Here is a 20,768-nt window from a genome sequence, read left to right on the forward strand (position 1 = left end):
TGTCCATAATCCGCATTCCAAAGCCCTCTTGATAAGCTTTCCTGGATCACCTCTATATCTCTCGCATAGCGATTGCTTTCGCAATAGCTAGGCGAGACCTTAAAATGAGGGGCTGACAGCAGTGTGCCTTTGGCAGCCCCTTCCACAAGCAAGAAGTAACCTCCTTAGGAGCAAAGGCTCCCCCCCTTCCCCAAGCACTGAGACTTCTCTGATATTTGGTGCATGCTTAGGCATTCATAACTTTTTCCCACACAAGATATCAGTCAAAATTTAAGTACTATTTTTATTTTTTGGAATGAATATGCTACTTACCAGTATGCATCTGTTCTTGGCATGTAGGGCTGCTGACATTCATATCTATAGCATAGATCGCCGCCTAGTGTTGGGTCCGGATGATTGCACATTGTTGTCCTGGAAGAGTCTTCGAAGTATCACGAGATAGGTGGCTCCTCCCCTGGACTACAGTGCGCATGGGCATCGACTCCATCCCCAGATTGTTTTTAGCCACTGTGGCGAAGATGGCGTGTAACAGTGTGAGCGATGACCATGCTAAGAGTAAGGTTGAATTCTGCAGCCGCTACAGGCGCCGGGGAGGAGGGCGGGCGATATGAATGTCAGCAGCCCTACATGCCAAGAACAGATGCATACTGGTAAGTAGCATATTCAGTTCGAGGCATGTGGGCTGCTGAATTCATATCTATAGCATAGAATATATAGCAGTCCCTCCATTAACGGCGGCCGCCTGTGCCAGCTGCAGACATTTGAAAAAGTGTCTTAAGAACAGCCTGCCCTACAGCTGCTTGGAGTGCACATCTACACAGTAGTGTTTAGTAAATGTGTGACGTGTAGACCATGTGGCTGCTCTACAAATGTCTTCCAAAGGTATATTACCAAGGAAAACCATGGAGGCCCCCAACTTGCGGGTGGAGTGGGCTCTGGGGGGACCGTTAAAGTGCGCTTAGCCTTGTGATAGCAAATTTGAATACACTTAACGATCCACCTGGCTATCACTGCTTTGGAAATGGGGTTACCTTTGTGCTGGGCCGAAAAGGCAACAAAGAGTTGTTGTGTCTTCCTAAAATCTTTGGTCCTATCGATTTAGTACATCAAAGCTCGTTTGACGTCAAGAGTGTGGAGCATTCTTTCGGCTACTGTTTCTGGGTTTTGAAAGAACGCGGGCAGTTCAATGGTCTGATTGACATGGAACTGTGAAACCACCTTAGGAAGAAATTTAGGGTTAGTGCGCAGCACCACCCTGTTCGAGTGAATTTGTATGAATGGCTCTTGTACAGTGAGCGCCTGGAGCTCACTAACACGTCGCAGAGACGTAATGGCTATTAGAAAAGCCACTTTCCATGTTAAAAACTGAACCTCGCATGAATGCAGAGGCTCAAAAGGTGGGCCCATCAGCCTGGTGAGGACCACATTAAGGTTCCATACAGGAGCTGGCGGGGTCCTGGGAGGGGTGACCCGTTTCAGTCCTTCTAGGAAGGCTTTAATGGCAGGCACTCTGAAAACGGAGAGATGCTGCCTGTTTTGGAGATAAGCTGCTATGGCGGATAAGTGTATCCGAATGGAAGCATATGCCAGCTTGTATTTGTAAAGATGTAACAAATAACAGATGATGTTGTGAGTGGATGCATCTAGCGGGTTGATGTTGTGTTCTGTACAGTAAATGACAAACCGCTTCCATTTTGCTGCATAGCAAGCTCTGGTGGTGGGCTTTCTTGCCTCCCGTATGATATCCATGCAGTCGGGAGGCAAGTTAAGGTAGACAAATTCTAAGACTTCAGGAGCCAGATCGCCAGGTTGAGCTGTTGCGGGTCTGGGTGCTGAATGTTGCCATGGCTCTGCGTCAAAAGTCTGGGCGTGAGGTGCAGCCTTTGATGCGGTACCACGGAGAGTTCTAGAAACGTGGTGTACCATGGTTGGCGCGCCCACGTTGGAGCAACCAGGATGAGTGTCATCGAGTGTTGCTTTAGCTTTGGAGCCACCAGCGGTATGAGAGGTGCTGGGGGAAAAGCGTACGCAAATCTGCCTGACCAGTTCATCCATATCGCATTGCCCTGCGACTGTGGGTGAGGGAACCTGGCGGCAAAGTGTTGGAATTTTGCGTTTTCCCTTGTAGCAAACAGGTCTATCTCTGGATGACCCCACTGTTATGTTATGTTATGTTATGTTATTGGTTTTTATTGTGCGCACAGCTACTCCAGCTAAGGAGCGTCCTGGAGCATTTGACAAGGGAGTGCATAAAAAACATAACACAGCTAAGAAAAAAAAAAGAGAACCAGGGAGGACCACTCTAAAATACTGCTGGAAGTACGGGTGGAGTACTGTTGGATGTATCTCCCACTCGTGCATTTGGTGGCTGTACCTGCTGAGCAGATCCGCCATCTGATTGTCCTTGCCCGGGAGGTGTTCCGCCATGAGGAAGATGTTCCTCTGAAAGGCCCACTTCCACATGCTCTGAGCCAGATGAGACAACTGTGGAGAGTGTGTACCTCCCTGCTTCTGAATGTAGTACATGGCTGTCATGTTGTCCGTCCGGATCAACACGACTTTGTTGCACAGATGTACTTTGAATGCCTTCATCACCATGAAGATTGTCATCAGTTCTAGGTAGTTGATGTGCATCTTCTTTTGCTGCGTTGTCCATAGTCCCTGCACAGTGTAGTGGAGTACATGAGCTCCCAACCCTGGAGAGATGCGTCCGTCGTCAGGATAATTTGTGGCACAGACTCCTGGAACGGTCGGCCCTTGCAAAGGTTGTGTGGATTCCACCAATGCAGAGAGTTGTATGCCCGACCGGTTACCAACACTAGATTTTTTAACTGTCCGTGAGCCTGATTCCACTGACGTGCCAAGCACTCTTGAAGCGGACGCATACGTAGCCTCGCGTGCGGGACTATGAAGATGCAGGAGGCCATCATGCCTATCAACTGCATGAACACTCTTGCTGGAAGCGAGTGTTGCGATCTGAACTTCTAGATGAGCGACTGAATGCTGTCGATCCTCACAGAATTTGGCTGAGCTGTGGCTGCCAGAGTATCTATCGTCGCGACCAGATACTGCCGCACATGGGCTGGCTGAAGGTGCGAGTTGGGATAATTTAGTGAGAATCCCAGACTGTGAAGAAGGTGAATGGTGTGGGACATGTTTGCGGCGCACAGCTGGGCCGACTTTGCTTGGACAAGCCAGTCGTCCAGATAAGGGTAAACGTGAACGTTCTGCCTCCTGAGGTGCGCAGCCACCGTCGCCAGGCATTTTGTGAACACCCTGGGCGCCGTGGTCACCCCGAAAGGTAGGACCTTGAACTGATAATGCCGACCCTGAATGGTGAATCTGAGGTATTTTCGGTGTGATGGATGTAGTGCAATGTGAAAATATGCATCCTTGAGATCCAAGGTTGCGAGGAAGTCTCCCTGGTTGAGCAACGGAAGAACTTGCTGCAGCGTCAGCATATGAAAGTGTTCTGAGAGAATATACTGGTTTAGGGGTCTGAGGTCCAGTATGGGTCTGAGGGACCCGTCCTTCTTCGGGATTAAGAAGTACAGGGAGTACACTCCTGTGCCTTCTTCCTCCACCGGCACGAGCTCGATTGCCCCTTTTTGCAGCATGACAAGTACCTCCTGCTGCAATAAGGGCAAATGCTCTGTGGACATAGGACGGTGTTTTGGTGGCATGTTGGGTGGAGTGGATGTCCTCCAGACAATAACCGAACTGGATAAGTTTCCTGACCCACCTGTCTGTGGTGATGGATTTCCAGACTGGCAGGAACTGCTGGAGTCCCCCCCCGACAGGTGTGGTATGGTCGGGGGGCAGCGGCAGGGCGTCACTGTTTGTTGGTGGCAGAGGAACGGGAGTTGTTATTTCCACGGCCTCTGCCCTTGGCACTGTTGCCCCGATAGCCGCCTCTACTCCGCTTGTTGTAAGAGGACTGCGCCCCACCTTTAGTGTATTGCGTTTGCTGGGACATCTAGCCTCTAGAAACACCCCTATTGCCTGAGCGACGAAAAGTACTGCCCCTAAACTGTTGGTACTGGAGAGCTCCCATGGCCTTTGCAGTCTCGGTATCCTTCTTTATTTTTTCCAGAGTGGTATCCACCTCAGGACCAAATGACCTATCAGGGTTTACCGGCTGATTGAGGATGGTGGTTTGTATCTCTGGCTTGAAACCGGAGATTCTGAGCCATGCCTGACGTCTCAACATCACACTGGTGTTAATGGCCCTGGCCGCGGTGTCCGCCACGTCCAGTGCACATTTAATAGAAGCGTTGGAGATGAGCTTCCCTTCCTGAATTAGCATCTCCGCCGCCTCTTTATACTGATCTGGTAGATGTTGTAACAGGGTCTCTAGTGTGTCATAGTGCGCCCTGTCATATCTGGCCAAGAGTGCCTGAGTGTTTGAGATACGCCAGATATTGGCTGCTTGAGCCGCCACCCTCTTCCCTGATGCCTCCAGCACTTTAGATTCCTTGGAGCATCACCAGTGGTTTGCGAATTCGCCCTCTTCCGGGCATTAGAAACGACCAGAGAGTCCAATGGCAACTGGCCCTTGATGTAGGTAGGGTCGCCAGGTGCCGGCTTATATTTCTTTTCAATTCTAGGGTTGATCACCCTGGCACGTGTGGGTTCTTTAAAAATGTCTGCAGCATGTTTCAGAACCCCTTTCAACATTGGGAGAGTTTTGACAGTCTTTTCTGCCGTGGAAAAGGTATCAAGAGGAAGTCCACGTCAATAGGGTCAGCGTGCAGCTCCACGTCGTGGTTTTTAGCCGCCCTCTCAATTACAGCATTAAATGCCGCAGAATCCTCAGTAGGAGAGGGTTTGATATTGTACACCTGAGTGTCCGGGGCAGTTTGCGTTTCCCCTGGGTCCCCTGCATCTGCCCAAGAGTCCTGGTGATCCTCAGGATCAGTGTTGGCAAGAAAGTTATACTCCTCGTCATCACCTTCCCCAGCCTCCACATCTGAATAAGTGGGTGAGGGTGTAGCAACTCTTGGAGTCCGTGGAGCAAGTGGCTCAACCAGAACCGGGGAATCCGGAGAAGGCTTCTTGCGCTTCAAAGGAATCGTGTAGGACTCCAAAGGCTGTGTCGCCGTGATCTTTCTCTTGTAGAGGGTAAGTTTTCCGGTGTCGGCGTCGATAAAGTGTTCCGACTGCTCCACCATCAAGGGTTGTCGACTTTTCAAGCTTCCAAGCTGCTGAGAAGACTTCGACCCTGCAGACCCTTGCACGGGCACTTTGGCGACCGACCTTGGTGCGAAGGCCTTCGGTGCCACCTTCGGCGGCAACGTAAACAGGAGTGGCGTCGAAGACTTTGGCGTTTTGGCAGCCTGCTTCGGGGTGGAAGCATCCTTCGGATCGACCGCGGAAGCCTTGTTCTTGATGCGTTGCAGTGAGTCCGACACCTGCTTCGTAAAGGAAGCGGACGGTTTCGTCAACCCGACAAACGTCCTCGGTCCACCAGCGTGTGAAGACTCGAGCGTCGATGTCTTGGTCTTCTCCGGCCGAGGTACAGGATCAGCCCTCTTAGGTGCGCCGTGTCCTCCTTCCGCGTCGACGGCCTTCGGCGCCGACGACTTCGGGTCGGCGGCCTTGACTCCCGGGTTTGGGGCCCCAGTCTTCGGCTCGACGCCCTTGATCGATTTTGGATCGACGCCCTTGACCGACTTTGGCTCGACGCCTTTGTTCGACTTCACCGGGTCGACAGCCTTCTTCGGCTTCGGCTGCCCCAACGTATCGGAAGACGAGGAGCGGGCCAGAGGGACAGACGTCTTCTGTTTCGACGGCGTCTCCATCACTTTCGTTTTCGTCGACACCGAAGGTTTCACTTTCGGTTTCGATTTGACGAACGGCGGCTCCGCAGAAGTGTCCGTAGCCGGGCCCGTAGGCGAGGCCGTGGATCTGGGTGTAAGGTCTTGGGTAAGGCCGTGTGGCGATCCCGCGACCTGAGCCTTTGTGATTGTTCGAACGGGGCATAGCTCTTCGCCTGAGCTATCTTCCATGGCCCCATAGGCCTCATTGTCGTCTCCTACCTCGTCGACGACTTCTTCTGCATTGAGTGCTTCGACGTCCGCGTCGTAGTCGATCTCCTCCGCCGGAGGTGAAATCTGCATATGAACTTCTTGTTCGTCTGCTTCTTCTCTCTCGAAGATGTCCACCGGTGCCGGGGCCGACTGCTGGGCCTCCAGGCGCGCCACACGCCGAAGTCGAATCGTCTTCTTCGATCGAAACCGGGAACAAGCCATACAGTTGGCTTCATCGTGGTCCGGCGACAGGCACTTGTTGCACACCGGGTGGACGTCGATGTGGGGATACTTCGATACACACACAGGACATTTCTTGAACGGGCTCCGTTCCATGATGTGTCGTCGAAAGTCTTGTTGCGTCGACTGGGCCTCGAGCACCGAAGAGCCACGCGACTCCTCGGGATGTCCGACTCGGGAACTGAGCCGGAGCAGAGCTGGGCACCGAACGCAAAACAATACCGACGGTATAGGAAAAGGCCTTCAGGCCTTAAGAAAAGTCTATATCGATTCCGAACTGGAGATAACGAATATACATCCGAACCCAATGGCGGAAACAAAACAATCTGGGGATGGAGTCGATGCCCATGCGCACTGTAGTCCAGGGGAGGAGCCACCTATCTCGTGATACTTCGAAGACTCTTCCAGGACAACAATGTGCAATCATCCGGACCCAACACTAGGCGGCGATCTATGCTATAGATATGAATTGGAAAAACGATGGATTTGGGCCCAGATCTTTTGACTGGGGTGAATGTGTGACATTGATCCACATTCTGTCCATCACTGTTGTGTTTGCAATTACCGCTCTAAGTGTACTGGGGATGCTCAGACGTGAGTCCCAGGCACTCCACACCACTGGAGTCAAGCTAGCCGGGCTGATGAGAGGTGTTACCTCGAAACCGGGCCGGTCCTCGGATGCTTGTTTCCGTTCTGGGAAGGACATGGCTTTTGTAGTTCGGACTGGACTGTTCCCATGGGGCACAGGGTCAGCGCTGATTTGCATATCGCCATTGTCTAACCCAGGGTGGTGTGGAGTGGAAAAACGATGGATTTGGGCCCAGATCTTTTGACTGGGGTGAATGTGTGACATTGATCCACATTCTGTCCATCACTGTTGTGTTTGCAATTACCGCTCTAAGTGTACTGGGGATGCTCAGACGTGAGTCCCAGGCACTCCACACCACTGGAGTCAAGCTAGCCGGGCTGATGAGAGGTGTTGCCACGCGACTCCTCGGGATGTCCGACTCGGGAACTGAGCCGGAGCAGAGCTGGGCACCGAACGCAAAACAATACCGACGGTATAGGAAAAGGCCTTCAGGCCTTAAGAAAAGTCTATATCGATTCCGAACTGGAGATAACGAATATACATCCGAACCCAATGGCGGAAACAAAACAATCTGGGGATGGAGTCGATGCCCATGCGCACTGTAGTCCAGGGGAGGAGCCACCTATCTCGTGATACTTCGAAGACTCTTCCAGGACAACAATGTGCAATCATCCGGACCCAACACTAGGCGGCGATCTATGCTATAGATATGAATTGGAAAAACGATGGATTTGGGCCCAGATCTTTTGACTGGGGTGAATGTGTGACATTGATCCACATTCTGTCCATCACTGTTGTGTTTGCAATAGATATGAATTCAGCAGCCCACATGCCTCGAACATGTAGTTTTTTTTATTTTTTATGTCAGCAACTAAAAGTTTGCTTTGTTAAGATCAGCAAAACTGTACATAAATCCTTTTTTCCACCACAGTTTTTCATGGGTGAACCTAGAAAGTTGTATATTTCTGAAAGGCAGAAAAAAGTTATAATCCACTAAGTGGTCATTTGAAGTAGACTGCTCATGAATTTCCCAGAAACAAATTGTTAAAGTAATTTAAAAAAAAGAATCGAGAAAAAGTAGAAATAGTTGAAATTGTTTTCTTCTACAATTTTTCTTGCACTGAATGTCAATTTGCAAATGCAAATTACATTTTTTTTCTGTCATACTCTTCTGGTAGCAACGATATAGTGTTTGTCCTCTGTCAAAAAAAAACGCACAAGTCACACCACCCTGGTTCCCCACTGATTTTTAGCTTTCAGATATTCTCAGCAATCACAGGGTTTACTAGGCCCTACGTACTGGTTTCCCCTGGGCCCAAATGTTGCAGTTATCCTCTGTGGGGGTAAAAAATGAAATTGGGTGTTTTAGGGCATAGTTTTGATGTTGACTGGGCATTCTTGGTAAGAAAACATGCTCAAAGCCATGTAATCTATGCCACCAAGGCTTCCTCTGGGTTGCTAGATTTCCGAAATGGGCTGGGTTTGTAGGTTGTCTGGGTGCTGGGAGGCCAATGCCTAAATTCTGCAGCATTCTCCAATGGAAAGTGAGAGGAAATTGGGAGCTCTTTGGGCCTACTTTAGATATATTGACCGCGTGAGAACAGATGAAGCCTCCATTTTCACTCTTTAATGGGCAGATAGACTGAGTGATGCTTGGAAGTGCGACCTCAAAGCCATTAAGCTCATTCCTTTTCTTACTTTTTTCCTGGTGGCTTGGTCAGTTTATTAGCTTACTAGGGTGGGCCTGATTGTTGGTAAATACCGAAATCTGCCCTTGAGACAGTCAGAAAGACTGTTTGGAGCCCAGCGAGTTTGGGGGAAAGGAGTTCAATTGGTCCTAAAACCCACTTAATAATCTTTTTACTATTGGGTTTATGTCCCCCTGCAGTGGAGACAGGAGTGTTTCCCTCCAGTCTTCCCACTTCAGGGGCGAGGGGTTTGTAGAAAGTCCACATGACTACAGTGGAAAAAAGAGAGAAATGGAATGTGTGTATGGCTTGCCAGTCCTGGCACAGGCCTGAACCTCCACCCTTCGGCAAAATCATACTATATGCCTCCTTATAGGGGAATGTAGGAGGGTTTACATCCAATATTCCTACCTCGGGGCTGAAATCTGACTAGACACCAGGAATTGGTTTCCTAATAAAAGGAATGAAGTGGCGTGACAGCCCGTGTTAGTACTGGGTCCTAGCTACGGCACCAGGTGGTCTTTCTGCTCGCCAAGCAACTCAGAATAAGCTTTTGTCCCCCGTAAAGTGTAGCCACATAGGTTAAAGCTACATACAAATAAATCAGAATTTCCTCTCACTTTCCCTAAGGGATATCTGCAGCATTTGAGTCCTGGTTAGAAAGACTTCGGGTGCCACCCTACTGTCAGGACGGGCCAGCCATCAAACCATTGCTCCTTTTTTTAATTATTATTTATAAAAATTTCCTTCTGCCTAGTGGGCTGTTTGCTTCTTGAGGTAGGTAAATTAGGGGCATTTCCCTCCCAAAATACCCCCTGGGTGTCAGAAAAACTGAATAATCATTCCAGGTGGGGGGTGCAACACAATGCTAGGATTGGCAGCTCCCAACCCCACGCCTCTAGTAGTAAAAGAAATCAGCCCTGGTGTTCTAGTGGGCTTACCTCTGGGCGGGTCTGATGATTGGGGCTAAGTCTGTCAAATCTGCTCCAGAAAGGACAGAAAAAGGCTGTATTTGCCCCAAAGGGAGAGCATTGCAACTTTGAGTATTTAAATAATGCGGGAACTAAAGCATGTCATGTGATCAAGACCGGGGAGACCCGGTCGAAACGCGTCATGTTGGGAAGAATGGAGCAATAAACGCACTTAATGAAAATCGTAACCTGAGTGGTTGTCCGTTCCTGTGAGCATCGCTTATAAAGTGTTGCAGCATTTTGGTGTGGACAGGACTTGGTGATATATATATATATATATATAAAATATATGACAGCAGTAAATCGTCACACCTCGGACTTCCAGAAAGCTTCGAGAAAGACGACAGCGGACCCAAGATGAGAAGTGCTATTATTTTATTGTAGAAAACCCCGCACCTCCGCCATGACGCGTTTCGAGCCTCAACGGCCCTATTACCTACTGGCGGTCGCCAGTAGGTATATATAGTTAGGATTTTTTCTCTATGGGATTTTTGAAAATTCTATGTCTAATAACTTTGGCGTTTGTGGACGGAATTGGCTGAAATTTTCAGGAAAATGGAACATTTTGTTTCTGAGCAGCCCCTGAAAATTTTGGGGGGGGGTTCGTCAAGGGGGGGCCGAGAAAAAAGGGGGGTCCCAAAACGCGTTTTTCCCATGTTAATTTCCATAGGGCGGTTGGACTCACTTTTAGCTCGAACGGCTGAATGGATTTGCACGAAACTTGGCAAAATTGTAGGGACTGGTAGCCCGATGTGCCTTTGCTAGGTCTCAATATATGTGCTCCAGTGGATTTTGAGAAATTAACGTTCAAAAAAAGATATATATCTGTGACAGCGCTCCGGGCAGCGCTCCGCTTCGCGTACTTTTCGCGTTACGGAGCTTTGCGAAGCGAAGCTGATTGGTTCTCCGGCGTCTGTAAACATTCCAAACAGTCCGTAGCGGCCGCCATCTTGTCTCTCGGTAGGATCGAGAGACAAGAGGAGGCTAAAGCGAAGGGGCAAATGACCATAAGGGGGCATAGTAGATCCTCCCTGACCCCCTAGGTTTGATGTGGAGGTTTTAAAAGGGCCCCGCGGGGCAAAAAAAAAAAAAATCGAACGGGTGAATGGATTTGCATGAAACTTGGCTAAATTGTAGGGACCGGTAGCCCGATGTGCCTTTGCTGGGTCTCAATATATGTGCTGCAGTGGATTTTGAGAAATTAACGTTCAAAAAAAGATATATATCTGTGACAGCGTCCCGGGTAGCGCTCCGTTTCGCGTACTTTTCGCGTTACGGAGCTTTGCGAAGCAAAGCTGATTGGCTCTCCGGTGTCTGTAAACATTCCAAACAGTACGGAGCGGCCGCCATCTTGTCTCTCGGTAGGATCGAGAGACAAGAGGAGGCCAAAGCGAAGGGGCAAATGACCATAAGGGGGCATAGTAGATCCTCCCTGACCCCATAGGTTTGATGTGGAGGCTTTAAAAGGGCTCCGCGGGGCAAAATTTTTTTTAAAAAAAATCGTTTTTTTTGGTGGGGTGCGCCTGGTTAGCGTAACGGGAAGCGGACTGGGGAGCGTACTACAAGGAAACAAGAATGATTGACTTTTAACTTATTGTATGTTTATAGACTTTTTTTTACTTTTTTTTCTGCCGAGTGACGTCTCGGCCTATCTCCACGGGATGCCGTCCCTACCATCTCGGTGTTTAAGCCCAGGGGGACCGGTAGTGTGGGAGAGATAACGTCTGTTAACGTTTGATTCGAAGGAAATCAGGAAGTGTTGAAAAACATTGTCTGCGCCATCTTGCCTTTTTTCAAATGCCACACTTTTGTCGTGCACGGCAGCCATTTTAGATGCCTTGACCAGACCCACTCTCTGCACGCTGTCGATCCTTAGCATGGCTCCCCACCCTCGCAAGCATCTCCCCCAGGCACTGGTCACCCCCGCTCTCTGTCTTATGCATGGGCAATAAACCTCCCCCCATCTGCGCTGCTCTTCCCTGAGAATCACACTCTGTGCCCGCCCGACACCTCCCTTTCGCCCTATTCACTACCGCACCCTCTGACACTCCTCTTCCTCTGTGTCCGATTGTCCAGGCCGGTCCCAGGCTATCAGGTAGCCCTGCAGATGTACTTTATGGCCCCAGCTGTAAAGAATCACCCCTCTTCAAAGGAGTTACAGTAGATCAAGGCCCCCACCCGATGAGATCCGTCACACCACACGCGTTCCTACTATCTGAAAACCATCCTGTATTGTGATTGGGGAGGGGACCGAGCCTGAAGCGGAAGATTCCAGGGATGCCTCTTTGTACATCAAAGTTTTTACAATTATGTGTCACATTAAAAATATATAGCACTCCAACAAAGTAGTAGGATTATAAAACATCAATAACTTATAAATATAAACAACGCAACAAAAACAGTAAAAACATTTTAAAAAATTTTAGGAAAAAAGAAGGAACAATGGTCAGTAGCGGTCGGTTGTGCGAATAGTCCCAAGGCAGCACAACGTCCTGAGTTCTGGACGGCACCCAGGTGATGTTGCGTGGGTGCCGCACTGGTTTTGGGTATCCTACAATGCTGCTCCGAATAACGGCGTGGGGCGTCCCGGGGGGTGGCTCGTCAGTAGCGGTCTGTTGTGCGAATAGTCCCAAGGCAGCAGAACGCGCTGAGATGTGGATGGCACCCAGGTGATGTCAAGTAAGTTGCCGCACTGGTTTTGGTATCCCACAATGCTGCTCCGAATAACGGCGTGGGGCGCCCCGGGGGGGGGGTGAGGCGGCGTGAACGGGCCTCCCCAGGTGGAGGCTCGTCTGCTGTAGTGGGGCGCCCCTTTACCGTTTCAGTTGCCATTCCGTGGGGCGTCCCGGGGGGTGCGGGGGGAGGCCTCGTCAGTAGCGGTCTGTTGTGCGAATAGTCCCAAGGCAGCAGAACGCGCTGAGATGTGGATGGCACCCAGGTGATGTCCAGTAAGTTGCCGCACTGGTTTTGGTATCCTACAATGCTGCTCCGAATAATGGCGTGGGGCGCCCCGGGGGAGGGGGGGGGTGAGGCGGCGTGAATGGGCCTCCCCAGGTGGAGGCTCGTCTGATGTAGTGGGGCGCCCCTTTACCGTTTCAGTTGCCATTCCGCCCGCTTTTGGTACACTGTGCCAAAATCCGCCATTCAGCTGAGTTGCGCCCACTCTTGCGGTGCAGCGATAGGCGGCTGCCACAGGACTCTCAAAATGGCGGCAGGCTCTTTCCTTTTTGGGCCTGGTCCACTGAAATGGCCCTGGGACACTTTGGAACTCGGACGCTTGTCTACTAGGTCTTGGACCCCATTCTCGAAAGCGTCCCCTCAGCCTTGAGGATTCTACAAAAGTCTTGGGGGCCCCCGACTCCTGCAGGCTTCCGGTGGGGAGCGGCTGCCATGATTGCTCGCGGAATGACCACGACGGAGCCACGAGATGGTGGTGCTCTCATGCTGACGCCAGCTTCAGTCTGAAACATCCAGAAACAAGGTGGGGCTTTCATCGTTTGGGAAAAAAAAAAAGTTTTCATCCAATGAAAAGTGTTATTTTTAGGTCATATGATCAAGCCTTCCATCATTAGGAAACCAAAAGTAAAATGAACCAATGAAAAGTTTTATAAACAAGTCACATGACCTGTTATGCGGCATAGGGTATAAAAAGCGTAGAAAATCCGTTGGCACGTGAGGCGGCGTCAGTAGCGGACCGATGTGCGAATAGGCCGAAGGCAGCACAACGCGCCAAGATCCGGATGGCACCGAGGTGGTGTCTAGCAAGTTGCCGCACTGGTGTGGCCATCCTACAATGCTGAAAGTCGGCGTGGGGCGCCCCGTTGGCCTGTGAGTTCACGTCAGTAGCGGACCGATGTGCGAATAGGCCGAAGGCAGCACAACGCGCCAAGATCCGGAAGGCACCGAGGTGGTGTCTAGCAAGTTGCCGCACTGGTGTGGCCATCCTACAATGCTGAAAGTCGGCGTGGGGCGCCCCGTTGGCCTGTGAGATGGCGTCAGTAGCGGACCGATGTGCGAATAGGCCGAAGGCAGCACAACGCGCCAAGATCCGGATGGCACCGAGGTGGTGTCTAGCAAGTTGCCGCACTGGTGTGGCCATCCTACAATGCTGAAAGTCGGCGTGGGGCGCCTCGTTGGCCTGTGAGATGGCGTCAGTAGCGGACCGATGTGCGAATAGGGCCAAAGGCAGCGCAACGCGCCAAGATCTGGATGGCAACGAGGTGGTGTCTAGCAAGTTGCCGCACTGGTGTGGCCATCCTACAATGCTGCGCCGAAAGTCGGCGTGGGGCGTTCCGTTGGCCTGTGAGTTCGCGTCAGTCAGTGGGGGTTGTTTGAGGATCTGACTGCATTGGAAAGCAATGTGATGCTGTGCGTCGCCCCCAAGATGAAGGTTCCTCGGCTGCAGTGGGGCGTCCCTTGGTGTTTCACTCGCTATGCAGCTGAGTTGCGTGCGCACTTGCGGCGAATAGGCCGAAGGCAGCACAACAATGTTTTCGGAATGGAAGACACCACAAGGCGCTGAGATTCGGTTGGCACCGAGGTGGTGTCTAGCAAGTTGCTGGTGTGGCCATCCTACAATGCTGCTCCGAATAACGGCGTGGGGTGCCCGAAGGGGGGGGGGAGGCGGCGTGAACGGGCCTTCCCAGGTGGAGGCTCGTCTGCTGTAGTGGGGCGCCCCTTTACCGTTTCAGTTGCCATTCAGCTGAGTTTCGGCCGCTCTTGATGCTACAGCGACAGGCGGCTGCAACAGGACTCTCAAAATGGCGGCCTGTTCTTTGGATTTGGGCCTGGTCCACTAAAATGGCCCTGGGACACCTTAGAACTCGGACGCTCGATTTTTTTTCCTTTCCTCTACATGCAAAAAAGGTAAATGCCCGGTACGTTACCTGCCTCATCTGCCACGATGTACTCTCCAGAGGAACCGAAAAAATATATAGTTATGGTAACTATACCATGCATCGTCATATGGAGAGGTGGCACCGATTAATTATAGTGCTGCACAAAAGAGAGATTTGGAGTCGAACCCCCGACCTGCCAGTACATTCACCAAAGAAGTGGCACTGACAGCATCAGAGGCAAGGGAAACGGTCCCAAATATTTAGAAGAACTTTGGAAAGATTAAAATGACATGTTTAGATTGTGGCAAATTAATTTCATGAGGACAGATGAGTGTTACTCTAATAAATACAGCATATGAACATCATCATAGTCGATGGTTGGTAGAGACATTTTGACTATATCCTGGACCTGCCCGTCCTCGCCCAAAATGGCGCCTGAATAAATGGGACTCGTAACTCCTTGTTGTGTACTGGTTGCTGAACCTTGAAATCACGAGATACGTATGCAGTTTTGAAGCACATGGCGGGCGGGGACGAGAATTGATTGAATATTTCGACATCCCTATTGATATTAAGTTCTGATGTGTTATTGATTACTGTACTATTGAAAGTTCGAATTAACGTCACCCATGGTACTTGCCCGCAAATGTATATCTAGATAATTTTATTGTAACTGGCTCTGTCGTATTTTAATTATAAAATGTACGTCCACCGATTCCGCAACTGTTAGACACCTTAGTTCTTGCAACCTAATGGCCCGCCCGTTACGCTCCTCTACAGTGTAAATGTCTACTCACCATATACGATTACAGTTTGCTCCGTGGCCGGCCCACGTGGTTATAGGCCCGTATTTGTATACTGACATTTTCACAATAAAGGTTTTTAAAAGAAAACATGGTAGTAGTATTTACATTGGTAAAGTTTTTAATAATAGTCACTGTTTTAGAATCAGTAAAAGGCAAGTGAAATAAAGCAGTCCAATTACATGAAGGGTAAAAGGTATAATACGCAGGAACGCAGTAAAGATAAATGGCCAAGGGCTGTTGTGTTTTCTACTCCTGCAACATAAAGTGATCGATAAGAATCTGATATTCAGGCGTATCGGCGACTAAGACAGCAGGCCGAGCCTCTTTTGCTCAACGGCTCCTTCATGGGATGAAGAAACGCCCTTTTTCTCGAAAAAGGAATATATTTTACTTGCAGGACAGTTGTAAATTTTCCGGGAAAGTACATTAGCCTGGAACATTATAACATATGTTTAAGAAAAAATAATGTTCGAAAGTAATAAAAAGCATAATTTTTAGGTCATATGACCAAGCCTTTCATCATTAGAATAAGAAAAGTAAAATGAACCAGTGAAAAGTTTTATTAAGTCACATGACCTGTTATGCTTACGTTACGCGCTGCGCGCCGCGCCCCGGATCGCTTCCGGGAAGCTGCGCTTCGCGCACCGGAGCACTTCCGGATGCGCTAACGCGGCGCGCCATATGACGCATTACGCGACAACGCAGGTCCAGAATATAGTCAAAATGTCTCCACCAACCAGCGGTCGGAACACAACCCCTTTCAGCAGGCTAAATAGTTCTGTTAAATGACAACAGAAGGGACAGGCAACAAGAACCATCAGTCAAAGAGGGGAGGGCAAGTTCTTCTCTACCGGGTCACGTTGGGGCGCTACCGGAACTGATCGAATTGGTAGTCTAAAGTGTTTCTGGATGTTTCAGACTGAAGCTGGCGTTAGCATGAGAGCACCACCATTTCGTAGCTCCGTCGTGGCCATTCCACGAGCAATCATGCTAGCCGCTCCCCACCAGAAGCCTGCGGGAGTCGGGGGCCCCCAAGACTTTTGTAGAATCTTCAAGGTTGAGGGGACGCTTTCGAGAATGGAGCCCAAGCTCTAGCAGACAAGCGTCCGAGTTCCAAGGTGTCGCAGGCCCATTTTAGTGGACCACGCCCAAATCTGAAGAGCCGGCCGCCATTTTGAGAGTCCTGTGGCAGCCGCCTATCGCTGCACCGCAAGAGCGGGAGCAACTCAAGTACATGGTGAGTGAGACGCTGTAGTCGAAAGAGCGGGCGGTAAACAGCTGAATAGCGGAAGAGGCACAGTGTAGCAAAAGCGGGCGGAATGGCAACTGAAACGGTAAAGGGGCGCCCCACTACAGCGTGTCTTTAGGTGAAACGGATTGTGGGACAAGGTCAAGAATGGAAGAGTCACCAAAAGGCAAAAAGTTCCGCTTGACCCCGGGAGCCGGCCACCTATGTCGGGGGCGATCTCAGGCCACACCAGGGCAACACGACTTGCGGAGGGGGCCGGAGCCAAGCGCCCCCTCCGAGTCCGCGCCATGACACCGTCCCTCGGGGGCCTCCGTCAAGCGGTTCAGGGTGGCACCGCATCACATTGTTTTCAAATGCAGTCACGTCCTCAAACAGCCCCCACTTACATTGAGAATAGTGAAGCTGTAGCAAGTACAAATAGGCTTCAGACAGTGTTACAAGCACTCCTCAAAACTTTGAACTATCAGAGTGCATGAGTTTCATGCTCGATCGATTGAGCTAGCCGGATCGGGCAACAAAAAGTATAAAAGAGTTATGTAAATAGTTATTTAACAAAATGTTTTACCCTGTTACTTTGCTGGTGTGTTGTATATATTTGTAATATTTGCATAGAGTTTATCGTTATTTTGGGCGGGGTGGGTGGCGGAGCCGAGCTGTCTTGCAGCCATCATGGTGTGGAGCTCAGTTCATCTCACTAGTTTCGTATTTCTCATGAGGGGTTGTTCCTAATGTTTCTATTTTAGCGAGGTCAAAAAGAGATCCCATTAGTGGCCTACTGATTTTGCTCGATTCCTTTTGTTTTTTTACACGATTTTTCACTATCTGCAAAGACTAAACAGAGTATTGCGACTCTGTGCTTGTTTGTAAATAGAGAATGAACCAAAGAGAACCAATTCTAAACAGTAAATGCTTGGATAACAATCAATCAAATGGAGAGAGAAGCAGGCACGACGGATTACAACGGGGGCAAAGGCCTGCGTTAACTACCCTTCACTATCTGCAAAGAGAGAGTACTCCTAATAGAAATGAGGGGGAGGGGGGGCAGCATTCAAAGCAGATCAGTGTGCATAAACACGAAAATGTTTTTACTTACCACGTACTTGACATTCGACAGCTTATGATATTTGCTATTAAAAAACCATTGAAATTCACTGAAAAAACCATAGGTTAGAGACCATATATAGTTAGGAATTAGCATTTAAAAAACCTTGAAAATTCACTGAAAAAACCATAGGTTATAGACCATATATAGTTAGGGATTAGCATTTAAAAAACCTTATTTTACTCACACAAAACCATTGAAATTCCATATATAGTTAGTTGCACTAACTATATATCGCGCACCCGCAATCCACTGCTGATGATGTCACATATTACATCATTCATGACATGGTCAGTGACATCACTGATGACATCACTGATGACATCTCAAATGACATCACTGATGACATCTCAAATGACATCACTGATGACATCACTGATGACATCTCAAATGACATCACTGATAACATCTCAAATGACATCACTGATGACATCTCAAATGACATCACTGATGACATCACTGATGACATCACTGATGACATCTCATTTGACATCAATGACCACATCACTGATGATATCATTCATGTGACAATACAATGCATCTCCTCACACTTTAATATAACCTCTGTTACACCCAGTGTTAAATACAGAGTATAATTTTTGAAACCATTGACACACCAATACTAGTTACTACATACGCACTCAGTGATTCCTATGTTTAAACACACATTCACTCATTTACCCATACAATCATTCATACATACAATCACTCATCTTTACAACACTATCATATGCACTCATACACCTATACAGAATCTCACACTCTGTCACTCATCCATGGAGTTACTCACACACCTAGTCAGTCCTGTAAAGAATCAATCACACTTCCATTTTCTAATCTATACAGTTAAACATAGAGCACCTTACATTTTGAAACATATACTAACACATACTTACTCTCTTATACAATCATTGATACAAGTACACATTGATCTGCACAGAGTCACACACCTCCCAGCCAGCCACACACACACTCAGTCTCCCATACAAATACTTGGGCAATCAATCAATAACCCATATAGTTACTCATATAGCTACTGATCAACACATGCAGCAGTTTACAGAACAACAAACATAATGATGCACAAATTAAGACAGTTCAGTCACTAACCCATGCACTCAGTGAGACACATTTAATCACTCACTCATACAGTCAGTCACGCACCTACTAAATCCTTCATCCAGACACTTCTACATCTACTCATTCTTCAATATGTAAAACATATTTAAACTTTACAGAAACACACAGTCACTGGATGATGTCATCAGTGATGTCATTTGAGATGTCATCAGTGATGTCATCAGTGATGTCACTGACCATGTCATGAATGATGTAATATGTGACATAATCAGCAGTGGATTGCGGGTGCGCGATATATAGTTAGTGCAACTAACTATATATGGAATTTCAATGGTTTTGTGTGAGTAAAATAAGGTTTTTTAAATGCTAATCCCTAACTATATATGGTCTATAACCTATGGTTTTTTCAGTGAATATATATATATATATATATATATATATATATATATATATATATATATATTGAGATAGAGACAGATATAGTACTGCAAATCAGTGCTCTTAATACCGTTAGCATTTTACACTTACTTGTTCGCTGTAATGTCGAACTACAATCCACATCAACTGGTCTCTCTTGTAGAACTGGTATTTAACCTCAAAGCAAGCAAGTCTAGAAAATGGAAAAACAATGCTTAATATGTATGTGTCTTAAATATGAGTTATTTTAAACCTATTCAGGATGAAAACGAGAAACTGCAGGCATTAAGATGATCTTTAGCGTCAACATAGGTGAAAACAAACAGTCAATTCATAGGACAAGATACAGTAATTTTGTTGTTCTTCTACACTGCTGCCAACAGGCCCGGTTCTAGAGGGTGGGCCGGGTGGGCCAGGCCCACCCAAACATGAGCCTGGCCCACCCAAACATGAACCTTGGCCCTCGCAGTGACGTCAGGCTGACCCCTTCAGCTGTTTATCAGATCCGGCTGTGGCACAGAGTTAGAACAGAGCAGGTAAGAGAATGTGTGGCTATTGCTCAGTTTTTTTTTTATATATGTTTTTATTAAAGAATCGAGAGTGGCATTACAAATACAGGTGTCACATTTTAAGATACAGTACAATAGTAGGTGGGGGGAAGCAGCCTTGGAAACCATCGATTACAGGGAGACATGTGACGTCATCATAATCACCCAGCAGTTACGCATACGAAAAAGGATAAGCAACTTGTAAGCGATCCAAAGCGAGTACCATCCAGAAGACCCACCTATCAAGATACAGAAGAATCAGAGCCAGTGTAGACACCTAGAGGGTTAAGAAATCAGTGAAGGATAAACAGCCCACCTCCCGAAGGGAGAAAAAGAAAAGAAAAAAGGAGCCATAGAACAAAACAAGGGCAAAATAACAAACCACCCCCTAACCCCCCACCCTGCACCCCTGCAATGGCTACGGCCTACCCCACTAGCAGCGTGCCTGTCGCCCAGAAGCTTGCCCTAAAAGAAGGAAGGAAAGTGGAGAGGAGAATTAAAACACACTCCTGGTCTCCCGTACCCCCCGCCATAAGCGACCTCCCCGAAACATATCCAATATAGTATGAGGCAAAGTACGTAATCCAACCGGGGGAGGACATTAAAAACCACCCAACTCCTGTTACGTAATAGGACTCAATCCCGGCATCAGATCAAGACATTCTATCAAGCCCAAATAGTCAGATTCAACCCTGGCCAGTACGGTTCTTTGTAAGAGCCCTTATGACCCAGACCACAATCACAATGGGGAAATCGAAGCGTTCATAAAAGTTCAAGTCAATGGAATCGGATCGAAAACAGGATAAAAGTTCACAATATCCACAAAGCAAGCAAGGAAAAGTGAAAAATGATAGCGAATCTCTCCGCCAGTCACTGAGGAACTTGTTGTCGTGCTTACGACTGTCCATGGCGATATTTGGCAGGATAGAGATCGAGCAGGGAAAGCTGACGATGATCACAGGCGTGCTATCGGTTATGCGTGAGTTAACAAAGCATATGAAATCAGGCTTCCGCGCGGGGACCTCAAACTCAAGCGTACAATGCTCCACGGGTACCACAGCTTGCTGAGAACATGTTGAGGCGTCGTCGTCTGGTCTCAGACATATATTATCCACTGTTACCGACAGTTTTTGGTACATGACAGCGATCTGCGAGTGGAGCGCCCCAATGGCGGCCATTACGGTCTGCAGCGAAGGTGTGCCTACCATCCC

The 20,768-nt window shown here is 48.5% G+C and overlaps 1 protein-coding gene across 2 annotated transcripts in view; it reads right to left on the reverse strand.

Moving 5' to 3' along the window:
- VPS13C (vacuolar protein sorting 13 homolog C) overlaps positions 1-20,768 on the reverse strand; it is a 2,773,485-nt gene that overhangs the window by 513,346 nt on the left and 2,239,371 nt on the right. For both annotated transcript variants that reach the window (XM_078680824.1, XM_078680823.1), the window contains exon 73: positions 19,121-19,202. In XM_078680824.1, coding sequence (XP_078536950.1) covers positions 19,121-19,202 — 82 coding nt within the window. The remainder of the gene's footprint in view (positions 1-19,120; positions 19,203-20,768) is intronic.

The sequence above is a fragment of the Lissotriton helveticus genome, chromosome 3_1, assembly GCF_964261635.1.
Source record: "Lissotriton helveticus chromosome 3_1, aLisHel1.1, whole genome shotgun sequence".
Lineage (NCBI taxonomy): Eukaryota > Metazoa > Chordata > Amphibia > Caudata > Salamandridae > Lissotriton > Lissotriton helveticus.